This window comes from Aythya fuligula, chromosome 3, assembly GCF_009819795.1.
Source record: "Aythya fuligula isolate bAytFul2 chromosome 3, bAytFul2.pri, whole genome shotgun sequence".
NCBI classification, from domain to species: Eukaryota; Metazoa; Chordata; class Aves; order Anseriformes; family Anatidae; genus Aythya; species Aythya fuligula.
Window position 1 is genome coordinate 33,870,379 of NC_045561.1, and position 22,405 is coordinate 33,892,783.

At 34.9% G+C, this 22,405-nt stretch overlaps 1 protein-coding gene across 1 annotated transcript in view; it reads left to right on the forward strand.

Annotated features, from left to right (window-relative positions):
• The first annotated feature begins 8,979 nt into the window (after window positions 1–8,979).
• DNAH8 (dynein axonemal heavy chain 8) overlaps window positions 8,980–22,405 on the forward strand; it is a 126,178-nt gene continuing 112,752 nt past the window's right edge. Inside the window, 9 exon segments of the mRNA XM_032185098.1 lie at window positions 8,980–9,102; window positions 9,760–9,949; window positions 10,355–10,518; window positions 11,662–11,838; window positions 12,165–12,282; window positions 16,661–16,764; window positions 19,320–19,421; window positions 20,795–20,941; window positions 21,908–22,105. Coding sequence (XP_032040989.1) covers window positions 8,995–9,102; window positions 9,760–9,949; window positions 10,355–10,518; window positions 11,662–11,838; window positions 12,165–12,282; window positions 16,661–16,764; window positions 19,320–19,421; window positions 20,795–20,941; window positions 21,908–22,105 — 1,308 coding nt within the window. The 5' untranslated portion in view covers window positions 8,980–8,994.

A 22,405-nucleotide genomic window follows, 5' to 3' on the forward strand; every position in this document is an offset into this window, starting at 1 on the left:
CCCGCAGCGGTTACGGGCGCCCGGTAACGGCCCGGCCCCATAACGGCCGGCCCCACAGAAGCCGCCGCCTTGCGCAGTACCGGCACGGTGGCTGGCAACGGCAGACGGGGCCGGGGGGAGCTCGCCGCGACGGGGCCGTTGTGCTGCCGGGGGGTCGCTCTCTCGGTCCCCGCGCTGTGAGGTATAGTTGGAGCCAGGCTGGTGAGGTGCTGCCTACATCTCTCTGCTGAAGCAGCAGTGCTGGTTTAGGCACCTCAGCTTGTCGAGAGAGATAGACATCAGGATCCTTGCTCCTCTACGCTTGGGGGGGTGGCTTCTCCTTCCCTTCCTCCTCCCTGCACCTTCTCAGATGTGCTCCTCTGGAGCAATATGTGGCTTTCCTGGCATCCCACTAACGGGTATCCCTGCTCCCAGCCATTTGGGCTGGCTCCGTTAGCGTACTTGATTGATGAAACTGGAAGGTTTAGAATTGACCTTAGGCTGGTCCCCAAGGTGAGGCTGCCCCAAGGACTGTGGAAACCTTGGCAGCTATGGAGCAGCACTGAGACTTTGTTTCTTTCTTCCTCTCCCTAAGTCCTACTGTCAACTTGCTGCTGCTCTAAAGGGGTTGGGAGAGAAGTTGGGAGAATCACTTTTCAATGGACTGGTGCTAATGGTAAACAAGGTACCACCATTTTAATCTTATTATTTTATAAAGAACTAGTGCATTGGTCAACATTTTTCTACAGATTTGCTGGGATCATGTTGTTTGTTTATTTGTTTATTTATTTATTTATTTTAATGGCAAAACCTGTTATGAACCAAGCATTTGGGTTGGATCTTAGCTCTAGGACTAAGAACATAAGAAAATCAGAACTACCATACTATGTCAGACTAATGATCTTTCTCCCTTGTGTTCCCTCTCTAATAGTGGTCAGTAGTTGCTGGCTAATTTGGGAAAAAATGCAAGGACCAAGACACTATACAGACCAGGGGATATCTCCTGGTAGCCCCTTCAGATTCTGTCAAACAGAAGCTTGGGGACTACAAGTTTGCCTAGATTTCAGAGGCAGAGCAGTGCCTCATCTCTGAATCTCAGAGTTCAGAGGAGAGGCATAAACATTTTCTGCATAAAAATAAGAAAATTCAAATAACATTCTTCAAGCTGCTATCAAAACCAGAGAATGACTGCTATCCCTTTGCCAAAACTTTCGAGAAAGAGGGAGAGAAATACTGCCAGTGTTTGGAATGATGTAGAATAAAGGATACTAAATCTTGGATTTGAGTTCCAAGGAAAAGTGGAAAGATTGAATTTGTTGGTTTATGCTATACTTCAACTGTACGTAAAAGATGGTGCTGGAAACTAGGCTCACTATTCATTTGTTTTGCATGAATAGGCCCTGTAGACAAGGTTTAGGGCATCTGGAGAGTAGGAAAAGAAAGTTTGAACATAAAAGAACATCTACTGTTATAACTGGGATAAGTAGTCAGCTGGAGTTCATGCTGTTTTCATCTGAAGATCATGCTCTTCTCATGCTGAGATCTGAAAATCTCAGCCTAGACACCAGACAACTTGTGCATATATGTTTGGAGAGTGAGGGAGGATGCTGGTATACAATGTAGTCTTTGTTTCTAAAGAAAGCTGTGAGAACCCATCTCTCTAATCTTGAAGTTTAGGTTAAAGTATCAACATCATGGTACAATGATACATGTACAATGGTACAATGGCAAAAGGCAAAGAAATTAACATCCAACCTGAGTTTCAAAGACAAGAGTGCCACTGCTGACCTTATAGATGTCCAGCCCAGTCAGATTAATATAGAGGAAAATAAAGTTATTAATAAATTCAGACTTTACATCTTAAGGTTTTTTTCTGTTGTTGTTTGTTTGTTTGTTTTGTGTTTTGTTGGTGGTGGTGGTTTGGTTTGATTTGTTGTTTTTTTTTTTGGTGCGTGTGTGTGACTTTTGTGACTTTTCCTAAGATGTTTTTTCCTAGTACTTTTACTTCAGGAAAGATAATATTTTCTGTAAGAGATGATTACCTGGCCAAAGTCCACAGAACACTGGCTACTTTGCAAATCATGGGCAAAAATAAGGAGCTAGTAATGTAAAACCATCATTACTTTTCATGTCAGCCAAATTTTCTATTTCCTAAAGCTGGCAATGGTGTCTAAGAGCATTTAACACACAGTTATAACTGTGATTGGCTGTCTAAAGCCATCTGTAATATGAAATACTAGGTAATTTGTGATATTTATTTTAATCTTCATGGTAATAGTACACTGAGTAGAATGGCAATTTCCATGTTTTTCTTTTTCTCTGTTACCCTGGGTGTTTACACGGGTTCTGCAAAAATTTATCCATTATGACTTCCCCATGTGGCTGAACAAGCTATTTTTAGAGGACTAAACTAGCCACAAGATGATGACTTCAGGTGGAGCTCTACTGATGGTTACAATTCCTTAAAACTAGTTGTTGAATCCATGTGTAGAGTTGAGGGCACTGAACAAAACAATTATCTGTGTATTTAAGAATGTTAAGATTGACTGAAAAGGACTGATGACAGCTGGCAAATGCAAGCAGATGAGCATGCTTCCTAATAGGAAAACAGGTAAAGATGATTTAGATACTTCTTTGTAGCCATGAATTACAGGCTTGGGATTCACAAACCAAACCTTTATTGGGCTTTTGATGTAGTGGAGTAGAAAAAGGAAGAAAATGGCAGGGCCACCTTTGTATAGCAGCCAACTGCTTAGCTGTCATCCATGAATATATTTTGTTTTGGGCCGTTTTAGAAATCCTCATCTAAGAATGATTAACCTGCTAGTATTTTAGGCATCTGGGGTTAGTCACAGAATTAAGAGAAAGTCTGACTCTTGCACTGTGATGAAGTTTTCTTGATGTGTTCAGTGTTCTAGTAACTTTTAATGTACTGTGCAAAACTTTAAAAATGTCGTTGTGCAAAGAGGTTGCCAGTCGGTATATTTTTTTAGGACATTGCTGGTAACATTAGAAAACTGTGCAGTCTTGGGTGTTATTACTGTCTTGATAAGTTTTCAATGACAAAAAAATCTTTTTTTCTTTTTTCTTGTACTAATTTAAATCAAGATAAAGCTTATAGTTTTACTATGTCTCTATTTAATAAAAATGCTTCTGCTGAAAAAAATACTACCCATACCCTCCATCTTAAATTATATCTGCAAACACTTAGATGTGTTAAGGATATTATGCATGGTGGGGCATATTTTATAAAAATACAGAGTAAATGCTTATGGGAGCAATGCTTTAAGACTTGATTTGGAAGTCTATACAAGCCTCTATGTAAGCTCATTTGCTGAGTATGTGTGCATATTTTACAACTTAACATATAAATAAAACATTTATATGTAAACCACTTCTAGTTCTCAGTAATCAGGTATTCAGTAAAAGTATTAATAGTTTGTTATTATGTTGCTACTTGCTCCTCAAGATGTAATTGTATGGTAAATTAATTTTAAAAATCTGTCTGTAATGATCTTCAGTATGACATTTGTGAACTATCAAAAAGCATATATATAAATCTTCTTAACAACTCAGAGAGGACTTGATGAAACTATTAAGTTTATATACCTGGCAAGTCAGTTTTGAGATGCTCTCATTTTCCTTTCTTTTATTCCCAGCATTTCCATTCCTCACAGTCCTCTTGAAAAGTTAGTCTTGAAAAATGTGAATTGTTACAAACACTCGCTTTTTGGCATATTTCAGAATGGAAGGTGTACAAGAAGGTAATAATGAAAATTCAAACACTGGGGAAGATGCTGGGCCCCATCCTGAGGCAGCAAAGAGTACTGTGGAAGACACCCTGTCTGTGCCTGCTGCACCAGAAAATGCTGGAGCCAAACCTGCTCGACAAATGGCCTTTTCCTCTTCCCAAGAGACTTTTTCTGCTGCCAGCCACAGGTTGCCTAAATTTTGTCGGAGCTCTAGTGGAGTTCTGTCCTTGCAAGAAGCTTTAAAAGAAAAACAGGTTTAGTATTCAACATTAGGTCTTGAAATATGTTTCTGGTTCTTTTCATAGACAATTAAACTCAGTATAAGTAAATTTTTTCTTTGTTGTTGTTGTTTCTTTGTTTATATTCAGTTTTCTTATTCCAGGTGAAAAGTTAATCTGTTCTTAGTGTTTTGTTTTGAAGTTATATTGGAAGGAAGCAGGAGATATTAACTGAGTAATTTACACTGAAGCAAAGCTTAGTAGGAACTGCTTAGTTCCTGCAAATATTTATCATCTCTAGATACTTTATTTTGAAGTTGCTAAATTTCTGTATTGATATAATAAAATGAAATATCGATTGTAGAAAAAAAACAAACAAACAAAAAAAACCAACTGGGTAATATGGCACACAAATATCTTGAAATCTACTGTAGTATATTTCATGTTTGCTTCTCCTTGTCATATTCTGAGTTGACTTTGTTTTATAATAATTCTTAGTATTTTGCTCTTTTTAGCTTCTGAAAACTCACATATTTTTTAAAAGATGGAGTAGTTATATATTCTTATAATACAAGACAGTAGCATTCAGCATTCGTTGCAAGTTAAGTAGCAAATTAGTGTTGTGATCAATTTCTGTATTTTTTTGTTTGAAAGATATTTTTAATGTTCTAGGCTCGATACAAAGAAGCAAGGGAATATCGAAGAACAAAAATTGATGCTTCATATAAATACGTGTTTGAAGTTCTCAGTGTCAGGCTAGGTTTAGACATAACAACTGTGGAAGAAATGATTTTGGATTCTCCTTCGGTGAGTCTGTTCTGTACATTTGTTGAATTTTGGTTATTAGTCAAAATATGTAGCAGATTGCCCCCTTTGATATGAAATGTTATTCATCATTTAGATTGTTTCTACCAGAAAATGTGATTAATAAGGCACATGACTCATCTAAAATGATACCCGACTAAATCATTCAGCTGAGTTTCCTGGAAGATTTTCAAATATTCCCTGTGTTTTTGATAGCAGCTTTTTCATCTTTCTTACCTCAAGGAAAACATAATTATTGCTGTTATTTTGACCCAAGAGATTCTTGTCATATCCACCAGTTCCAACAAGTTTCATCCATCTCAGCCTGACATTATTATATTCTAAAAATAATAGATTTTGTTTGTAAAGCAAACAAAAGTCAAGACTGCAAAAATACATGTAACTTCATAGAACCTTTTTGGAAAATATAGAATTTTATTTAGTGATGAGAGGAAGGATGAATACACTTCATTAATGCTATTATATTTAGAAAGGACCCATTAAATAACTTCTGATTATGATTGCTTTAGTTTCTTTTAAATGTTTAAAAGAAGGAATAAAGTGAATTTATTGTGTGAAAAGGTTCCAAACTTGTGGGGCTTGTGAAAGCTCAACGTTTCAAAGTGCTTAAAAAATCAGGAGCAAACAGCTAAATTTCTCTTTTAGTAGAGCATCAAAATTCAATATAAATATATGTAAACTTACAGCCCTTGCCATCTCTGATTGCATGATTTTTTCGGCTGTTAGAGATTTGACTTAGCATTCAAAATTCAAACAGATACTGTCTCTTTTGATCAAATATATCACTTGTTAGAACTTCAGCTGTTCAGTTACAAGCTGAATGTAGTCCTGATCAAAATCATTGTTCATTGTTTCTTTATTGATATTTATACACCATAAAATGTTTTTAAAGTCCTTTTTTTTTTTTCCTAATGCTTACAGAATATAGAAGTACTTTAAGTTTTGTCAATCAACTAACATTTCCTTTCTTTGCATTTGCTAAATGGTACGTATTTTTTGATCATCCTGACTTCATATAAAATTGCTGTTCTACACTGATTAACTCAGACACATAAGAGTCTTTGGGTACTGTCTTTGATATATGTAAATTAAGTTTTATCCTTAAAACAGCAGCCTATATGGTGTATTCACACACCAAGTGTTTGTACTACATTCACTTGAACCAGAAGCTGTATTTGCAGAAGCAGTAGCCACAGAGATAGCTCACATCTTACCTCATTTATAAAATCATGCAAGCCCAGAAGTTACTGTTCACCTTTCTTTTGCTCTCAAGTTGGAGTACTTTTTGCTGTAGTGAATCTTTCTCTGATTTTCTCACTGACCTTTGAGCACTTTATCTATTTACTTTATATATAATATATATCTAACTATTTCAGGGGGGATTTTTCTTTTTTCTTTTTCTTTTTTTTTTCTTTCAGTTCCAACCCTGTTATCAACTATTGCCTATTAACCTAAGTGAAAGCACAGTGTACATTTCTTGATCTGCCTTGCCTTTAGTTCTTTTATTTTTGCACAGTGTTGTCTTCTCAGAAGAGTGGGTTTAAATTATGTCCATTTGGGTGTTACTTATTTTCCTACCTCACTTCTCATTCAAATTTTATATATATATATATATATGTATGTATATGTGTATATATATATATATATTTTATGGGAAGGAGGTAACTACCAAGTAGAGCCCTTTAGTTGGACAGTTTGAATGCCAAGCCATATCTTAGCGATTTCATCATCCTTGCAGATAACTACAGAGGCTGTGAAAGAAGCTAGATTTTGACCAGATCAGTACCCATACTTACTCCATGCTCTGAGACCTTCTGATCTCCCCCAGGCCTTCTTTCAGTGCTTTTTAGAGCTCTGTTTCCTGTGAACCACATATTCACCAGGAGATTGCCTAGGACAGTTTGGAAATCCAGATTTTAGAAGCCTTGGTTATAATTTCAGGCATGTTTTTTGAAATGATTATCTGTATGCAAACAGTTTTCACTTCAAAGCTTTGCAATACAATTTGTACTTTCCAAAACACCTTGTATAACATGACAAAATCAAAACTGCTGTCCAGAGACTTGTAGGGTTTCAGAATAGTCACTTCATAGATAGGTACAGCAAGCTGATTATGGGTCGCTATGGTTTCCCTCAGCTGAGATAATTGGCCGTCCAGAAGTCAGCAAAATCTTTGTTATCATGAAGAGGTTTTTGAGGAAATGTGACCAGTTAGTATCTCCAGGGTAAAATCCTAGTGTCTGATGTTATTTCAGTTTTACAAACAAATCTTTTACTTTTAAGGGAGTAGAGTTGCAACAGCAGGATATGTCAGGTCATGCAAGCCTGCTATATATGTTGCTAAGTGTCTTCATGACTAGTTACTTCCAGCTGATACTTGAGACTTGCAGATCTCTTAGAGTAACAGAATACCCTGTAGTTTCTCTGCACTACTTGTCAAGATCACAAATATTTGTTATACGATTATCGGGAACCTGTGTATGCAGGTTCAGTAATTGAAGGAAATAGTTGAATGGTCTATTATGTTGTTTTGCAACTTCTAATAACATGTTAAGTATAAATGCTAAATGCCATCAAAACCTTAAGCAGTGGCATGTTCAAATGATGCTGCACATCTTAAATCAACATAAAAATAATAATATTTTGAGTAACAAGTATTCACTTTTTGATTTAACAGTTGGATGCATTTGATTATTTTTTTGCCAAGGGAGGAAGTAAAGCATTGAAAATTTTCTATCAAGAAGGAGATGTACCAGGAATAGGTAACTTTTTAACAACATTAATACATTAAAGCAGATGTATACCATCTATATTGTATATCATCTATTGTTAAATGTGTTTAATATTACCAGAATAAAATCTGATTTTCAGTTGTTCATAATTTTGCAGTCTTTTGCTGTAAGGACTGAAAATGCATATTGTAAATGCTTGCTTTGTGAAATTGTCCAGAAAAAACAAACAAACAAACAAAACAAAACCAAACAAAAAAACAAACAAACAAACAAAAAAACCACCAATTTCAGCCTTTCCTGAATGGAGGGCTATAAAAAGAGAAGTTATTTTGAAATGCTAAATTGTTTGCAACTATTTCTTCCAGGAATTTTGCCTTCAATTCATTAGAAACTTCTTTCATAAAACCTGTTTGAATTTGCATTTATTATGTTTTAAAATGTTTGATTTTCAAATGCTCAGTAGAGAATTAAAATTTGATGTCTAAAATGCATAATGATTTTCTAAGCTCTGAACATGCTGTTCCCTTACCTACTTATAAGAAACAATCAAATTGCAGAGGATTATATTCACAGAGGAACTGAGAGTATCTCACCCCCTTATCACCCTTTTGTATAGATGTATTATGCCCACTCATCTACTGCTAACCTTTATCAAAAATATAGAAGACTGTTGCAGCCAATTATTCCTCACCTACTGGCAGAAATGTGTGGTAAACCTGAAGGTTGAAAATCTAATGATGAATCTTATGTTAATAAGCTGTCACATGATAGAATTCGTCCTTTTTTTTTTTTTTTTTTTTTTTTTTTAGCATTGCATATTAGCTTATATTCAGATACTGAAATAATGCACAAGATGAAATATGAGCACTCAAAAATGAGGAAAAAATAGAATTCAGATTGCCAGAATAATTTTAATTAATTTTCTTTGAGTATATCAATATAATATGTTTTTGAGCAGGACATTAAAGACTGCCTCACTTTCTTCTACCATTTGCCTGTTTTCCATACACTGCTTTTTCTACCATTTCTGCTTCCTATGCCACTCCTCTCTAACTCCTTACTGCCTCCCTACTCATTTTTCCCTATTTTTTCACTTGGGTATGACATCTTTGATAGAGTGAATAAGAATCAGCCTATAAGGTATCTCAGCCACCAGCAAATTACCCCAGAAAGATGGACCTAAGTAAATTCCCTTTTCAGTGTAGTACAATAAACTGAAAGTGCTTTGTGAGGCATATATTGTAGGCTTGGTATAGATTTTTAATTGTGTGGATAACAACCATGGATTATTTACTTCTCTTACAAAAGAAGAAAATAAATAATTTATTTGTTGAATTTGATTTCACTATATTTCAAACAGTTTATAATACCTTACTTTAAGAAAAATAAATAAATAAATAAATAAATAAATAAATAAATATAGTGATACCTGTGAAATTCTTTTCAGAATGTGGTCGGACATTTCCAGCAGTTGTAAAAGGAAGTAAAATGATGCAGTTGTATGTGGACAACACACCAGACAAATTTGTCGGGCTATGCTTATTTTTTGTTCGCTTTAAGAATGACAGTCCTATAAATGCAAAAACTATACATGAGGTATTCTTTCACATATTTTAAAAACTAGGAACTTAAGAAGTAGCTATTCTTGTTTCTTTATTTGTGTTATTGTTCTTACATACATAAAGTTACTGATTACTGCAGTTTTTCATTGTTAGCCTGTATGACACTCTGTGCTCCCCTCTTTGGGGAGACAATGATGCATTCAGCAAGTACTCAGAATATCCTGTGAATTCAGTGTCTTGCAGAGCTCTTGTTAAATGAGAAATCAACATTTAGATTAGTTTCTCATTCTCCTCCTTAACATTTTAGAAGAAGTTAATGACACTAAGTTCATTGTAGGTGTGAACAAAATCTCTAAACTATAAGGACTCACATTTACCTAGAAGACTTTATATACAGCAAACTCCAGGAAATAAAAAGTTTATTTGTACCTTTCTCTTTTATGTATCTTTGAATGTATGAAATGCAAGTTTATCCTAAATAAATCATGTGGCATGAGGTTTTCTGCTTTACAACTATATAAGACAAATTATTAGATTTGTATGGGATTCTCATAAATTATCAAGACTTTTATCCTTAAATTAAAGTTTTCATACACAAAAACAGAGTAACTTTATAAAAAATTGTTGGTTTTATAATACTGTTTACAGTATAAGTTATTGCATCACTAATGATCATTCTGTTACATTACAGGATATATTCTTTTGTGTTTTGGATGCTACTGAAGGACTTTTACGTGGTGTTAGGAATATGATAGAAAAGATTTTTCTCCCAGCTATCCTTGCAACAAATAATTGGGGTGTTTTAAGTCAGACCAAACAGGATACAAAAGACAAACAAAATTTTGTGGAAACAATTAACAGATACCTTTCATTTCTGGAAGGTAAGCTTTGCATTTAGGAAATGATCACATTAGAGAAATTCTATATAAGAATTTCCCTTTAAATGCAGTAGGACATAGGTAAGCAACTTACCCCATTCTTTTTCAAGGAAAAAAATAAAATGATCAATTAATTGCATACTAAATACATGGATAGATTATTTGCTTGAGAAAATTATCTAGTTATATGTTACTTCTAAGGAAGGACATACTGGATTTAAAAGAATTTTCTGTTTTATACAACTGCAGTGAAATGGCTGCTACATTAAAACTTTGGAAGTACATTTCTGTGATCAGTAAACTTAAATTGTTTACACTGGTAGAAACAAATTTTCAAGTTTTAATTGGTTCTGTATTGTAATCACTTTTTAATTTTGTATTAATGATTTTTTTATTTTTTTTTTTCAGGGGCTATAATAAGCATTGAAGGAACTGTTCAGTTGAAACAAGTAGATCATATTAACTTTTCTAAACTCCAGTCCTTTGAGGAAGTAACAGCAGCAGCAGATAATCCTGATATGGTTCACCAGCTAGAGGAAGTACTTATGATCTGGTATAGACAAATTGAAAGAGTAAGTTGTTTTAACACATCAGTCCAACACGAATGTGGATAGATACTTAAAAATGATATATGAAACTTGTCTGAAATTATTTTAAGGCTAAAACTGTGTCTTAGACATACTGTCATACTTACATGTAGACATGCTGATTGCTTCACTTCTATAGACAAATGAAGTTGAGAAGGCAGTCCTTTTCCATGGGTACTGGCAGTCTAGTAAGAATACAAGTTTCAGAACTGTTACTACACAAATAAGGAGGATATAATAAAGAGAATTATTATATAATATTAATAAAGAGGAAAGGACAGAGGGATGCAAAAGGAATAATGCTGATGCAGACTGCATACATGTATACCACACATATAAACATATATACATCTATACACACATATATACAGTGTGTGTAATATGTGATGACATATTAAGTTTCTGCTCCATTTGTGGCATGAGATATTGCTCTTGGAAGAGGCCCAGCATGGCATTTTTCATCTGGTGTTTCTGTGCAAATCTTAAATGGTGATGTCTCAGTTATCCAAGAAATTATTGTCTGAGATTTCCAGGATAAAGCACAGAACCCTTTGTTGTAATACTGAATCCGTATAAACTGGGCATGTAAATAAAAATATCAATGAAATGTAAACAGAGCTGTATGCATATTTATCTGTACGAAGATGAGTACATTTATGACTTTTACATCTGATATGCAACGCATTTATTAAATAGTTTTTCACTTTTTTATATATATATATTTTTTTTTCTTCCCACCAAAACTGGATGCATTTCAAATTCTGATTACAGAAAAACAAAAATAAATAGAGGCGTATGCTGAGTTCCACCCAATTTTTGACAGCAGCTGAACATAATGCAGTTGTTGCTTTGACTTCAGTATAAGAATAGCATTAACTGCAATTCTGAATTAGGATTCTTTTACAAATCAGAACCATTTTCATGTGACACTAACGTGCTTGTTCCTGTTTAGTTAGTATCCTCAGAACATTCCTTCTCTTCTTTTTTTATGATTTGTCTATTCTCGACAATAGATTTTTATTTTATTTTATTTTATTTTATTTTATTTTATTTTATTTTATTTTATTTTATTTTATTTTATTTTATTTTATTTTATTTTATTTTATTTTATTTTCAAATTGATTGCAGGTTCTGATTGAGAGTCAACAGATGAGGAAAGAAGCTGATGATTCAGGTCCACTGACTGAACTAGAGCACTGGAAATGCATGTCCGCTAAATTTAATTTCCTTATTGAGCAGATCAAAGGATGCAACTGCAAAGCTGTCATTAATATTCTGAATGTTGCACATTCTAGATTACTGAAGGTAATTCTTTTTTTTTTTTCCTTTTTTATATTGGTTTTGACTATAGTGGACAAAGCTTGCAATATTATTTTTTTTTTATCGCATTTAAGAGAGATTTCCTGAGGAGAATTAAGAGAAAAGTGCTAGTGTGTTTAATATATTGAGAGAACGAAGAAGATACTAGAGATCTAGGAAAAAAAAAATAATAATGAAAAAATAACTTTTTTTTTTTTTTGTCAGGGCCTTTAAAATTCGATTTACCAAAGTTTGCTTCTGGAACATCAGTGCAAGCTAAAATAAGTAGTTCACTATATATAAAGTTTTTCACAGTCATGTTTTTCCTCTAGATGTGGCAAGAGCTAGATGCCAGAATAACAGATGCAGCAAACGAATCAAAAGATAATGTGAAATATTTATACACACTTGAGAAAGTTTGTCAACCACTTTATAACTATGACCTTGTAAGTATGCCTTTCATTATTATTTAAGCATAGTTTAGATATTTACATAGAATGTCCATAAGACAAACTTCACAGCAAAAGAATACTTCTGTGTATTTGCTTAAAAGTACTGATTTTTCTAAACATCTGTCAAACTAAGTGTTAAATTAAAACATTTTATTATGTATTACATTGCAATATATTTAAAAATATGTATTTAAAAAAAATGTATGTGATTGCCTAGTTAGTCCTGCTGCCAATATTATTTTTAAATGAGCTGAAATATACATATTTTATAGTGCAATAATCTCAAAATACGTATTTAATTGAAAATTCCATATGTCAATGAATAATCACACAGCTGTAATCAAAATAACAAAATTTCAATTATATAAAAAATAATGAAACCTAATGAGGTCCCAAATGTTTCTCTCAGGGTAATACAATATTTTGGTGTTGAAAATTATATTAACTGTTTTTATTTGTAGAAGTAACAGCTAGTGAGAACTTAAATGAAAGATTGCCCATGTAGACTATTCAGCCCTAATTCAAAGCAAAATTTTAGGTTTAATTTTTAATACTTATTGTTATAACAAGGACTTGTTTCTAAAGGTTTTTGCAGAATAGGGTGGAAGGAGGAAATACCCTAGGAAAAACTGCTTGTTCCACCTTGTTTTCCAGTACTCTGTGTTTTGATCCTACCTGCCTCCTGTCTGCTGTCAGGGAGAGCTGCATTTTTTTTTTTCAATTTATTGCAGTTTAGGATCCTACTTCAAAGTTTTAACTGAGGGGAAGCAAAAAGACCGTGATAATCTATGATACAGAGATGATACTGGATGGAATAGAAGAAATGAGGACTCTAATACTAAGCAGTTTACCTTCAGTCCTTCAGCCTATCACTAGAGGGCGCCAGGAACCAGGGAATAAAAATCATAGTCAAGTGTGTACCAGACGAGCTATTTCATAGGAATTGATAGAATACTTTTTTTATTTTAAATAAATCTATCTGTGGGTAGAAACCCATTAAAGAGTTTGATTGTTAGTTTACTATTAGGGGAAAATGAACTTAGTTCTTTGTTTAATCTGGAACACTTTGGATAAATCTGAATTAGTTTAATCTCTTGGAGCATTGTTCCAGAGACCAAGATAATTTACGCAGGGTTTTCTGTTGTATCCAACATAAAAAATAACGACATCCAAGCTGAATATTCTCTCTTTTAAAAATAATTGCATTGTGAATTGAATTGAATTTAATATCTGGTACTTAAAATACATTAAATATTAAAAGACTAGGCATAGAATATATACAGATTTGATATTCAGCATGTGCATAAAATATGGTATTTGGTGTATGCAATGTCACATATCTATAGCTGAAGGAGACTACAACTAGCTGAAAATTTGGAATGAGTGTTTAATTCAGGGCTTTGAATAAGAGAAATCTCTATACAGTCCAGTATCCAGGGTTTTCTTTTTCATCGAGATGAAAAAGAGACTTTTCTCCCATGTGCAGATGCCTTCTCCATCTGTCCCCGGTATTAGTGTATTTCGAGTCTGCAGGCCAAAGTTAATTCCTGGATCTTGGCTTCTCTGTTAAGTAGTGACAGTCAAACTTACTTGCTCTTGATGATCTGAATTGCAGCTCTGCTAAGTTCCTAAAGAGGTTTTCAGCTATTTTAGAGCTAAATGGCTGAGCCAGACAAAACTAAAATTTTAATTTAATCCTCTAGTACAGTGTTTGTGATATCATTGTGATGTGCCACTGGTGCTACTTCTTCAAGCCTTACAGAAATTACAAGCAAGAGTTCAGCCTTTAGGGTATTTTGTGTAGGTGTGCAATGAAGGCTTCCTCCAACACTGGAACCATCAGTCATCCTTTGGCCAAAGTGAGTTATGCTCTGGTTCCTTTGGAGAGACTTTGGAGAAGGTTGTATTTCAGAGATCCTGGCTAAACACTCATCTGCTGTCTTACCTCTTGTGGTCTACAGAACTGAACTTTCCTAGGCCTGTGGCATTATGTTACCATTGTATTAGCTTCTCTCCTATTTGTTTAGACCAGTTGTTTGGTGACAAGTAAATCCTTGTCAACATTATTCAGGTAAAATGCTGGAAAGGCATGCCACTTACCTCTCTTCTAGCAACCTTCTGTTCAGTAGCTTTGGTTTCATTGCTGAATTCCTTGGTGTGGCTTTACTCCTGATCACAGGATCTTTTGGTTGGGGACATTGTTCTGCTCTTAACAATCCCTGCAGCACTAGAAGAGATGGAAATTCTGCACAAACTACCATTGGTCCTGAGGGCTGGCACCTGAAGTACACTGCTTCTGTAGCTTTGCATCCCTTCCTTAAACCTGAATTTGTCAGCAGCAGCACCAAGGTGCTGGGAGATGCAGTCACTCATTGAAGTTTGCCCTGTTAGCAGCACAATGAGATGAATGTTCTTCCTTACGCTTTATCAGAGCACGGTATCTCCACCAGAATGAGTTTGCAGTGGCACAGGTAACCAGCGGGCAACATTTTTCACTAGTATAGGGGTACTTAAAATGTCAGTTCTGGGCCTGTCTTTTTCTTTTCCAAAGTAGAACACAATCCCAGAGCTTTCTGGTTTTATAGTTAAAAAGTGCTGATTCTTGTGCTGATTCTTGACATTGAACCAAACAATCCTATTGTCTTTTATTGTCTTTTTAGTCTGTGCAGGGTTGATCATCTGTGCCAGTCCTCTTCCTCATCCACGTTTTTGGTGGATGTGCCTTCTTTTACTTTGTGAGGAAGGGGAGGCCTACCCTCAGTATTTTCCAAATTCATATGAGATCTACTTGCCTAATTTAGAATAGACCACTTAGAGTGGTGAGTTTTTTCCCTTTTTCTTTTTTGCCTGTCACTCAAGACCAAAGGAATTGAGGAACTTCTGCTATCTGCATACCTCTTAAAATATTTGTATATTTAAGTACAAGGGCTCTTAAGTAACTATTCTCAATATTTGAATAATATATTGGTTTCCCGGTTTTAGCTGGGATAGAGTTAATTTTTCTTCGTAGTAGCTGGTATAGTGCTGTGTTTTAGATTTATGAGGAAAATAATGTTGATAACACACCAACGCTTTTAACTGTTAAGCAGAGTAGTACTTATATGCTAAGTCAAGGACTTTTCAGCTTCTCACACTGCTCTGCCAACAAGGAGGCTGGGGAGCACAAGAAGCTGGGAGGGGATACAGCCAGGACAACTGACACAAACTGACTAGCAGGGTATTTCATACCATGAGTATGAAATTGTTGAGTACCAACAGTTGGTTGGGGGAGTTGGCTGGATGGATTACTATTGCCTGGGGACTGGTTAAGCATTGGTCAGCTGGTGGTGAGCAATTCCACTGTGTATCACTTTTGTGTATTTTTTCCCCTTTCCTTTCTTATTAAACTGTCTTTATCTCAACCCATGGCTTTTAACATCCAGTTTTCCCCCATTCCCACTGTAATGGGAGTGAGTGAAAAGCTGTGTCGTGCTTAGCTGCCTGCCAGGTTAAGCCACAACAATTGGAGATTATTTTTAAACCACACTTTTTGGTCATTTTTCTCAGTGTCACTATACCATGAAATTTTGTATCTGCATGAACGAACTACAAATAATTTGCTTCTAGTCTTGACTCATGACTGAAGAATGTTATGGACATAAAGAAATATTTTTAGACATTCCTTAAGCAGATACTATTCCTCCAGTGGTACCATATGCTTTGGATGCTTTCCATTTTTTTAGTGAAGTAACTTTTTTTGAACTAAGCCTTCTTTAGTAGTGATTATTTGACAAATGTGAAGGTCTTGTACAGTAACCTCTCTTACAAGACAGTGTCTCATGTATTATGTAATAAATGTAAGAACATCTTGGGAGTATTTGATATTTGCTTGGTAATTACAATTTCTATACAATTTCTGCATATTAGAACCACAGAACGGTTTGGGTTGGAAGGGACTTTAAAGGGAATTCTGGTTTCAACCCCCCCGCCATGGCCAGGGACACCTCCCACCATACCAGGTTGCCCAAAGTCCCATCCAGCCTGGCCTTAAACACTTCCATGGATGGGGCACCCACAGCTTCTCTGGGCAACCTGTGCCAGTGCCTCATCACACTCTGATGGAGAAATTACTTCCTAATGAATAATTTAAACCTACCCTCTTTAAGTTTGAAGTCATTACCCCTTGTCTTGTTATTACATGCCTTGGCATAGAGTCCCTCCCCAGCTTTCCTATAGCCCCCTTTAGGTACTGGAGGGCTGCTAAGAGGTCTCCCTGGTGCCTTCTCTTCTCCAGGCTGAACAACCCTAACAAATGCGATTTAGATATTGTCAATGTATTAAATACAGTTGCTAAGAATAGAAAGTAAAGTTTTTCTCAAAACTCTACTTTAAGGAAGCTATGACACGTGGAATACCGAACTTGATAAATGCTATACGGATGATTCACAGTGTTTCAAGATATTACAATACTTCTGAGAGAATGACATCATTGTTTATAAAGGTAAATATATTAAGTTTAATATTCATTATTAAAAAGCATATGATTTTTCTCTGAAAAAAGCATATTTTTTAAATTAGTAGGACACTTGCTAAAAACTGGTAACATAGTGCCTGTCTGTAAGAGAAAGGAAGAGAAGTATGTTGATCAAGAAAGGACTGAACTTGGAGTAGAGACTTGTCTGTTGGAAGGAACTTTATTATTCAGCAAAATTAAATTTTCTTATCTTATTGACAAATGATCTGTTATGATCTGTTGTTCTCTAAATCACCGCATTCCCCAGAATTCTCTTACTATCAGCCTTGGAGACTTGATTAAGCAGATGGCCCTCAGTCTGACTGTGTTATTCCTCAAAAAGATAAGAAAGACAAAAGTTTCCTGTTTTTAGAAGCAAGTCATACTTGAAAAGTTAACTGAATCTCAGGTCATAAACTCTTACACATTAAACAGAAAATTAAGACCAGCTAGATAATTACACTGTCTAGCTGGCAAAATCCAGGTATTCACTGTAGGAAAAGATGGTTTGTGTAATGGTTTTAGAACAAAGAAGTTCTTCATAACTAAATATAAGTTCTTCATAACTAAAGAACTTATATAAATATAAGAACTTATATAAACTATAAATATATAATTTTTATTTTTATTATATATTATATATTATTTATATAAATATAAATAATATATATTTATATATAAATATAAAGAACTTATATAAATATAAGAACTTATATAAATATAAGTTCTTCATAACTAAAATAATGCAGTATGTATCTGCAATCTGGAAATGCAACGAATCAGTCTTCTAGAAACCTGCAGAAAGTAAAGTTTATCCGAAGGTGTTATCCTTGGCTCTCATTTTTGCAAAAGGAAATGGATGTTTAATTCTACTTTCTCCCTTTTTGAAAATATGTTTATTCTCCTAATAACTTTTTTTTTTTCCCCTCTATACATTAGGCTACCAGCTTCTGGCACTCTCTCATTCATGTTAGGTTTCTGTTAGTAGTTCATTTCTAATTCTGAAGAACAATTTTCACTCTAACTGAAGTTCAGAATCCTCTTAAATGTGGAGTTGTCTTAAACATGGATTTTCCTAGTTTCTTTCATTCTTAATTTCAGTTTGGATGAAAAGCAGAATTCCCACAAATATGGTGTTTTCATACCTCTTTTACACTTTGTGCTATGATATCGTACAGTGTTAATGGTCATTGCCCAGTTGACAAATTTCACTTTAGTCTTCTTATCTTTTCCTGTGGTTTTCAAAAAGGACCTAATGAGTGATTTTTTTATTTTATTTTCTCTCAAAAGGACAGGATTTAGAAGCAAAGAAACAAACACACACTAGATCTAATTTGATCATTTGATCATTCTCCTTTGGGCAAATGAAAATGAGAAGTTAGTGCTTTATTTATGATGCTGTATCACTGATTAAAATGCATAAAAGGGTTAAAGCTACAGATCCCACATTTTCACTTTGGGTCATGCAATATAAAACTGTTACACTTTTTGAATCCATTTGAACTGTTTTTTCTGTGTTTTGTTTGTTTGTTTGTTTGTTTTGTTTTGTTTTGTTTTTTACATTTTTGTATGTTGGCACGTGATAATATACTTAATAGTCTAAAAAATTGAGCATTTCACTGTAGAGGCTAGTTTACAGACAAGCTGGTTACATGAAACTGTAAACTGTTCTATGATGTAGCAAGAAATAATTGCATTTCAAGCTAAGCATTTTTCACCAAAGCTCAAGTGGCTTAACTGTCAGCCTTAGTGAGTACTTCCATTTAAAGATCATCAGAGGGGATACTGGAGGTCCTACCTACAGCCTCACCAGTAATTGTGTTACAGTGTGAGGCTGCTTGCAGTGGTTCAGTTTGCAGTCTTTATTTTTAAGGATTCTTAAGACGTGCTTACAGTACTCAAACATGAACTAATTTGAATTGTTCACAATATTTAACAGACAGAAAAGATTGTTTACCTGCTGCTGTTCTTCGAGATGTGGTTTTTTTTTTTTTTTTTTTTTTTTTTTTTTTTTGTCTCTGCATTCATTCCTGTTCTCCTCTCTCTTTGTGTCACTATAAAACTTTGGATTTCAGTGGTTGAAAAGTAGAAGTGTATTCTCCCCTTTTCTTATTCATAGGAGACTAAGGCAAAGACATGCTGCTAATATAGAAAATTCTTTAAATGGCAGCGTTTAAATAAGTATGCATTACAAAGTGTGAAGATGACAATGTAAGTGAATAATAGTTAGGTTTAAATAACTTCTCCCTGTTCTTGTGTGATTGGTAATATTCTGTTTTTACGTATTGCTGTGCTTATAAATTACATGCAGTCATAAATACTTCTTGGGACTTGAGTACACTTCTGGGAAAGTTTTAAGACTTCTATGGATTTTTTTTCCCATGTATTACTTACATTATTTAGCCACTATTATTCCCATATATAAAATTTATTCAAACTCTGATAGTAATAATATATGCATGTGGAAATTTTGTCAGATTTTGTGAAACAGGTGAATTTCCATGTAAGCTTGAGACCTGTTTGTTTTCATTTGTTTGCTCTAGGTTACAAATCAAATGGTCACGACATGCAGAGCATATATTACAGATGGTGGCTTTTCTTGTGTATGGGAACAGGAGATACCAATAGTCATCGGAAAAATTAAGGTTTGTGTTTTAGTATTTTTGTTATTTACCTGTTAAACCTTTTGATTACGTATTGATATGCACAAAGAAGCACATACTTTCTTGAACTTACTTGTGCATTTCAATATGTATCAAGTATTTCACACCTCTTTCCTAATTTATTTCATGCTTCTGTAAGATTTTTTTCATTTCTTATCCCACTGACATTTGATGAAATTAGAATGGCTTCCTTTTCATCAATGTCGTCTGTCACTGATCTTGGAACTAGCATCTTCACCATATTTGCAAACAAGGAATTTCATTATCCTGCATAACCCACTGTCAGCGCTAAGAGTCCTCCTCTTTACCAGGTGATGGTGGTACATGAAGAACAAATTAAAGACATGAAATGTGCCATGACAAAATACCTCTAGCTGTGGGGTTACTGGTTGCCAATATTGACTCCGTTTGTACCTTCTCCTTTAGAAGACCTCAGCTACTGACTTCCTACCTTACACACAAAGACATATGTATGGGGTTTACATGGTAAGGTTTTGGTAGTGGTGGAGAGATGAAGGGGGGGCCTCTGTGAGAAGAGACCAGAAGCTGTCCTGTATTGGATAGAATGAGTTCCAGCTGGATCAGAAAGGGACCTACTACTGGCCAAAGTTGAGACAATGAGTGATCCTGGTTGCACCTCTGTGATAATCTTTAAGAAAGGATTGAAAACATGCATGGCAGCTGTGTGAGGCAGAGGAAGAAGAAAATGTGAGTGAAAAAACTACAGACACCAAGGTCAGTGAAGAAGGAAGGAGAGGAGGTGTTCCAGGTGCCAGAGCAGTGATTTCCCTGCAGTCTATGGAGAAGACTATGGTGGTGCAGATTGTCCCCTGCAGTCCATGGAGGATCAAAGTGGGGCAGACACAGTGCAGACTATCCACACTGCAGCCCATGGAGGAGAACATGTGGGAGCAGGCTCCTGGTAGGAACTGCTGACCACGGGGGAAGTGTGCTGGCACAGCCTGTTCTGGAAGGACTGCACCCTCTGGAATTCACCCATGCTGGAGCAGTTCCTGAACTGCAGCCAGTGGGAGGCCCACCTCTGTGCAGTTTGTGAAAGACTGTGTTGGTGTGGGAAGGACCCCACGTTGGGGCGGGGGAAGAGCATGAAGAGGAAGAAGTGGCAAAGACAAAGTATTATGACTGTCTTTCACTGGGTTGTGCAGTTGTATGTCAATATGCTGCAAGTGTTTGCTACGAATATTAAAAGAAAAGATTTCTACATAAGCCATTACTGCCTGTTGACTGAAGCTAGATTCTGTGATAATTACCCACTAACAGGGGGTTTGGATTCTCTAATCTCTTACCCGTGAGCATACCATAATGAATATGGTATTTATTTCTTCACTTTTTAGGAGTGCATGTTCCTATTGAAAGAGTATCAGAAATGCTTTCATGAAACAAAGCAAGAGATTTTGGAAACTCTAGGAGAAAAGTCATTTGAAGTATCAGAAATGTACATTTTTGGAAAGTCTGAAGCTTTTTGTAGGAGATTAGAAAAAGTGAGTATACTGTATGCTGTTAGTATCAGTGGAGAAATAGGGTTCCTCCAGAGAACGTTTCACAAGGTGGACTCAACTATATGTGCTCTTAATTAACCTGTGAAGGAGCCTTTTATTGAGAGCAACTATGCACTTCCATAGAGTAAGTCATGGCAATATTTTAGGCAATTACCTTGCAATGTCCTATTGAATTTGCCAGTTTATCTCTGTTAATTAGCTGAATTCTCTTCATACTAATCTAGATGTACATTATGATTGTCAGAAGTTTAAAGTTATTTGAAAAAATATCACACCTTATCTTATTTGAAGCATGACTTAAGTCATTAAAATCTCCTGTTACTGCTGAACACAGTTATGCAGATGATTCCGCTGCTTGCTGTGGTCTTAACATTTAGCTAGCTAACTTAGCTGAAAGGATTTTAAACTAGCATTCATAGAGTTTGCATGGAAAAGATTACAGGTGCTCCTAGGTGCAGAATAAAGTCAGACAAGGGATGAAAGATAATTGGGCAGTCATCACAAGGTAGGAATTCTGTGATTGTTTGATGTTTTCCTTATGTGATGTATACATGCTAATCAATATGATTGTGGGTGTATTTTTTTTATTATTTTTTTTTAATTCAGTGAAATATTATGTCACTAGTATGTATATGTCATGTTTGAACTATTTTTCCATATTACTCTATTCAACATAACAGTCAAATACAAAGAAGAAACCCTTCCCCATCAAGAAAAATGAAGATGGTTTTACATTGTATTTTGTTATGTTGAGAACTGATGTTGAAAACTGAGCTAGCTTGCTTTGTGTAAGGTATTTGACTTAAAAGTTGGAAGCAACACTTTTCTGAATACAGTAGTTAAATTGAGGGGACTGGCTGTTGTTTAGATTATTTTCCTCTGGTTTTAGTTAATACAGGAAGTAGCAAATTATTTCTTATGAGCATGAACATAACTTCTATATTTTAGATTACAGAGATGATAACTGTAGTCCAAACTTTTGGTGCACTGAGTATGTCTACTATTGAAGGGATAGATATTATGGCAATAAAATTCAAAAATATCTACCAAAGTGTTCAAAAGAAACAATATGACATCCTTGATCCACGAAAAACAGAATTTGATGTGGATTTTGTGGACTTCATGGCAAAAGTTGAAGCTTTACAGGTAAGTAATATTGCTGTCTGTAACTCACTTGAGGAATGATCTCATCATTACTTACTCTGTATCTTCCTGAATGTCAGTGAAATCTTGGACTGTGAAGAGAGCACATTATTATTTTTATGCTTTTAAAAGTTATTATAATGATATTTTACTTAACTCTTACATTGGTTGGTCATGAACATATTTAAAGAAAAGATCCTTACCTTCTGGAATATATATTTCTCCAATAATATTTAAATAATTCCCCATTTTCCTATCATTATACATACATAGTTCCCAAATTTACAAATCTGCCTTAATTTA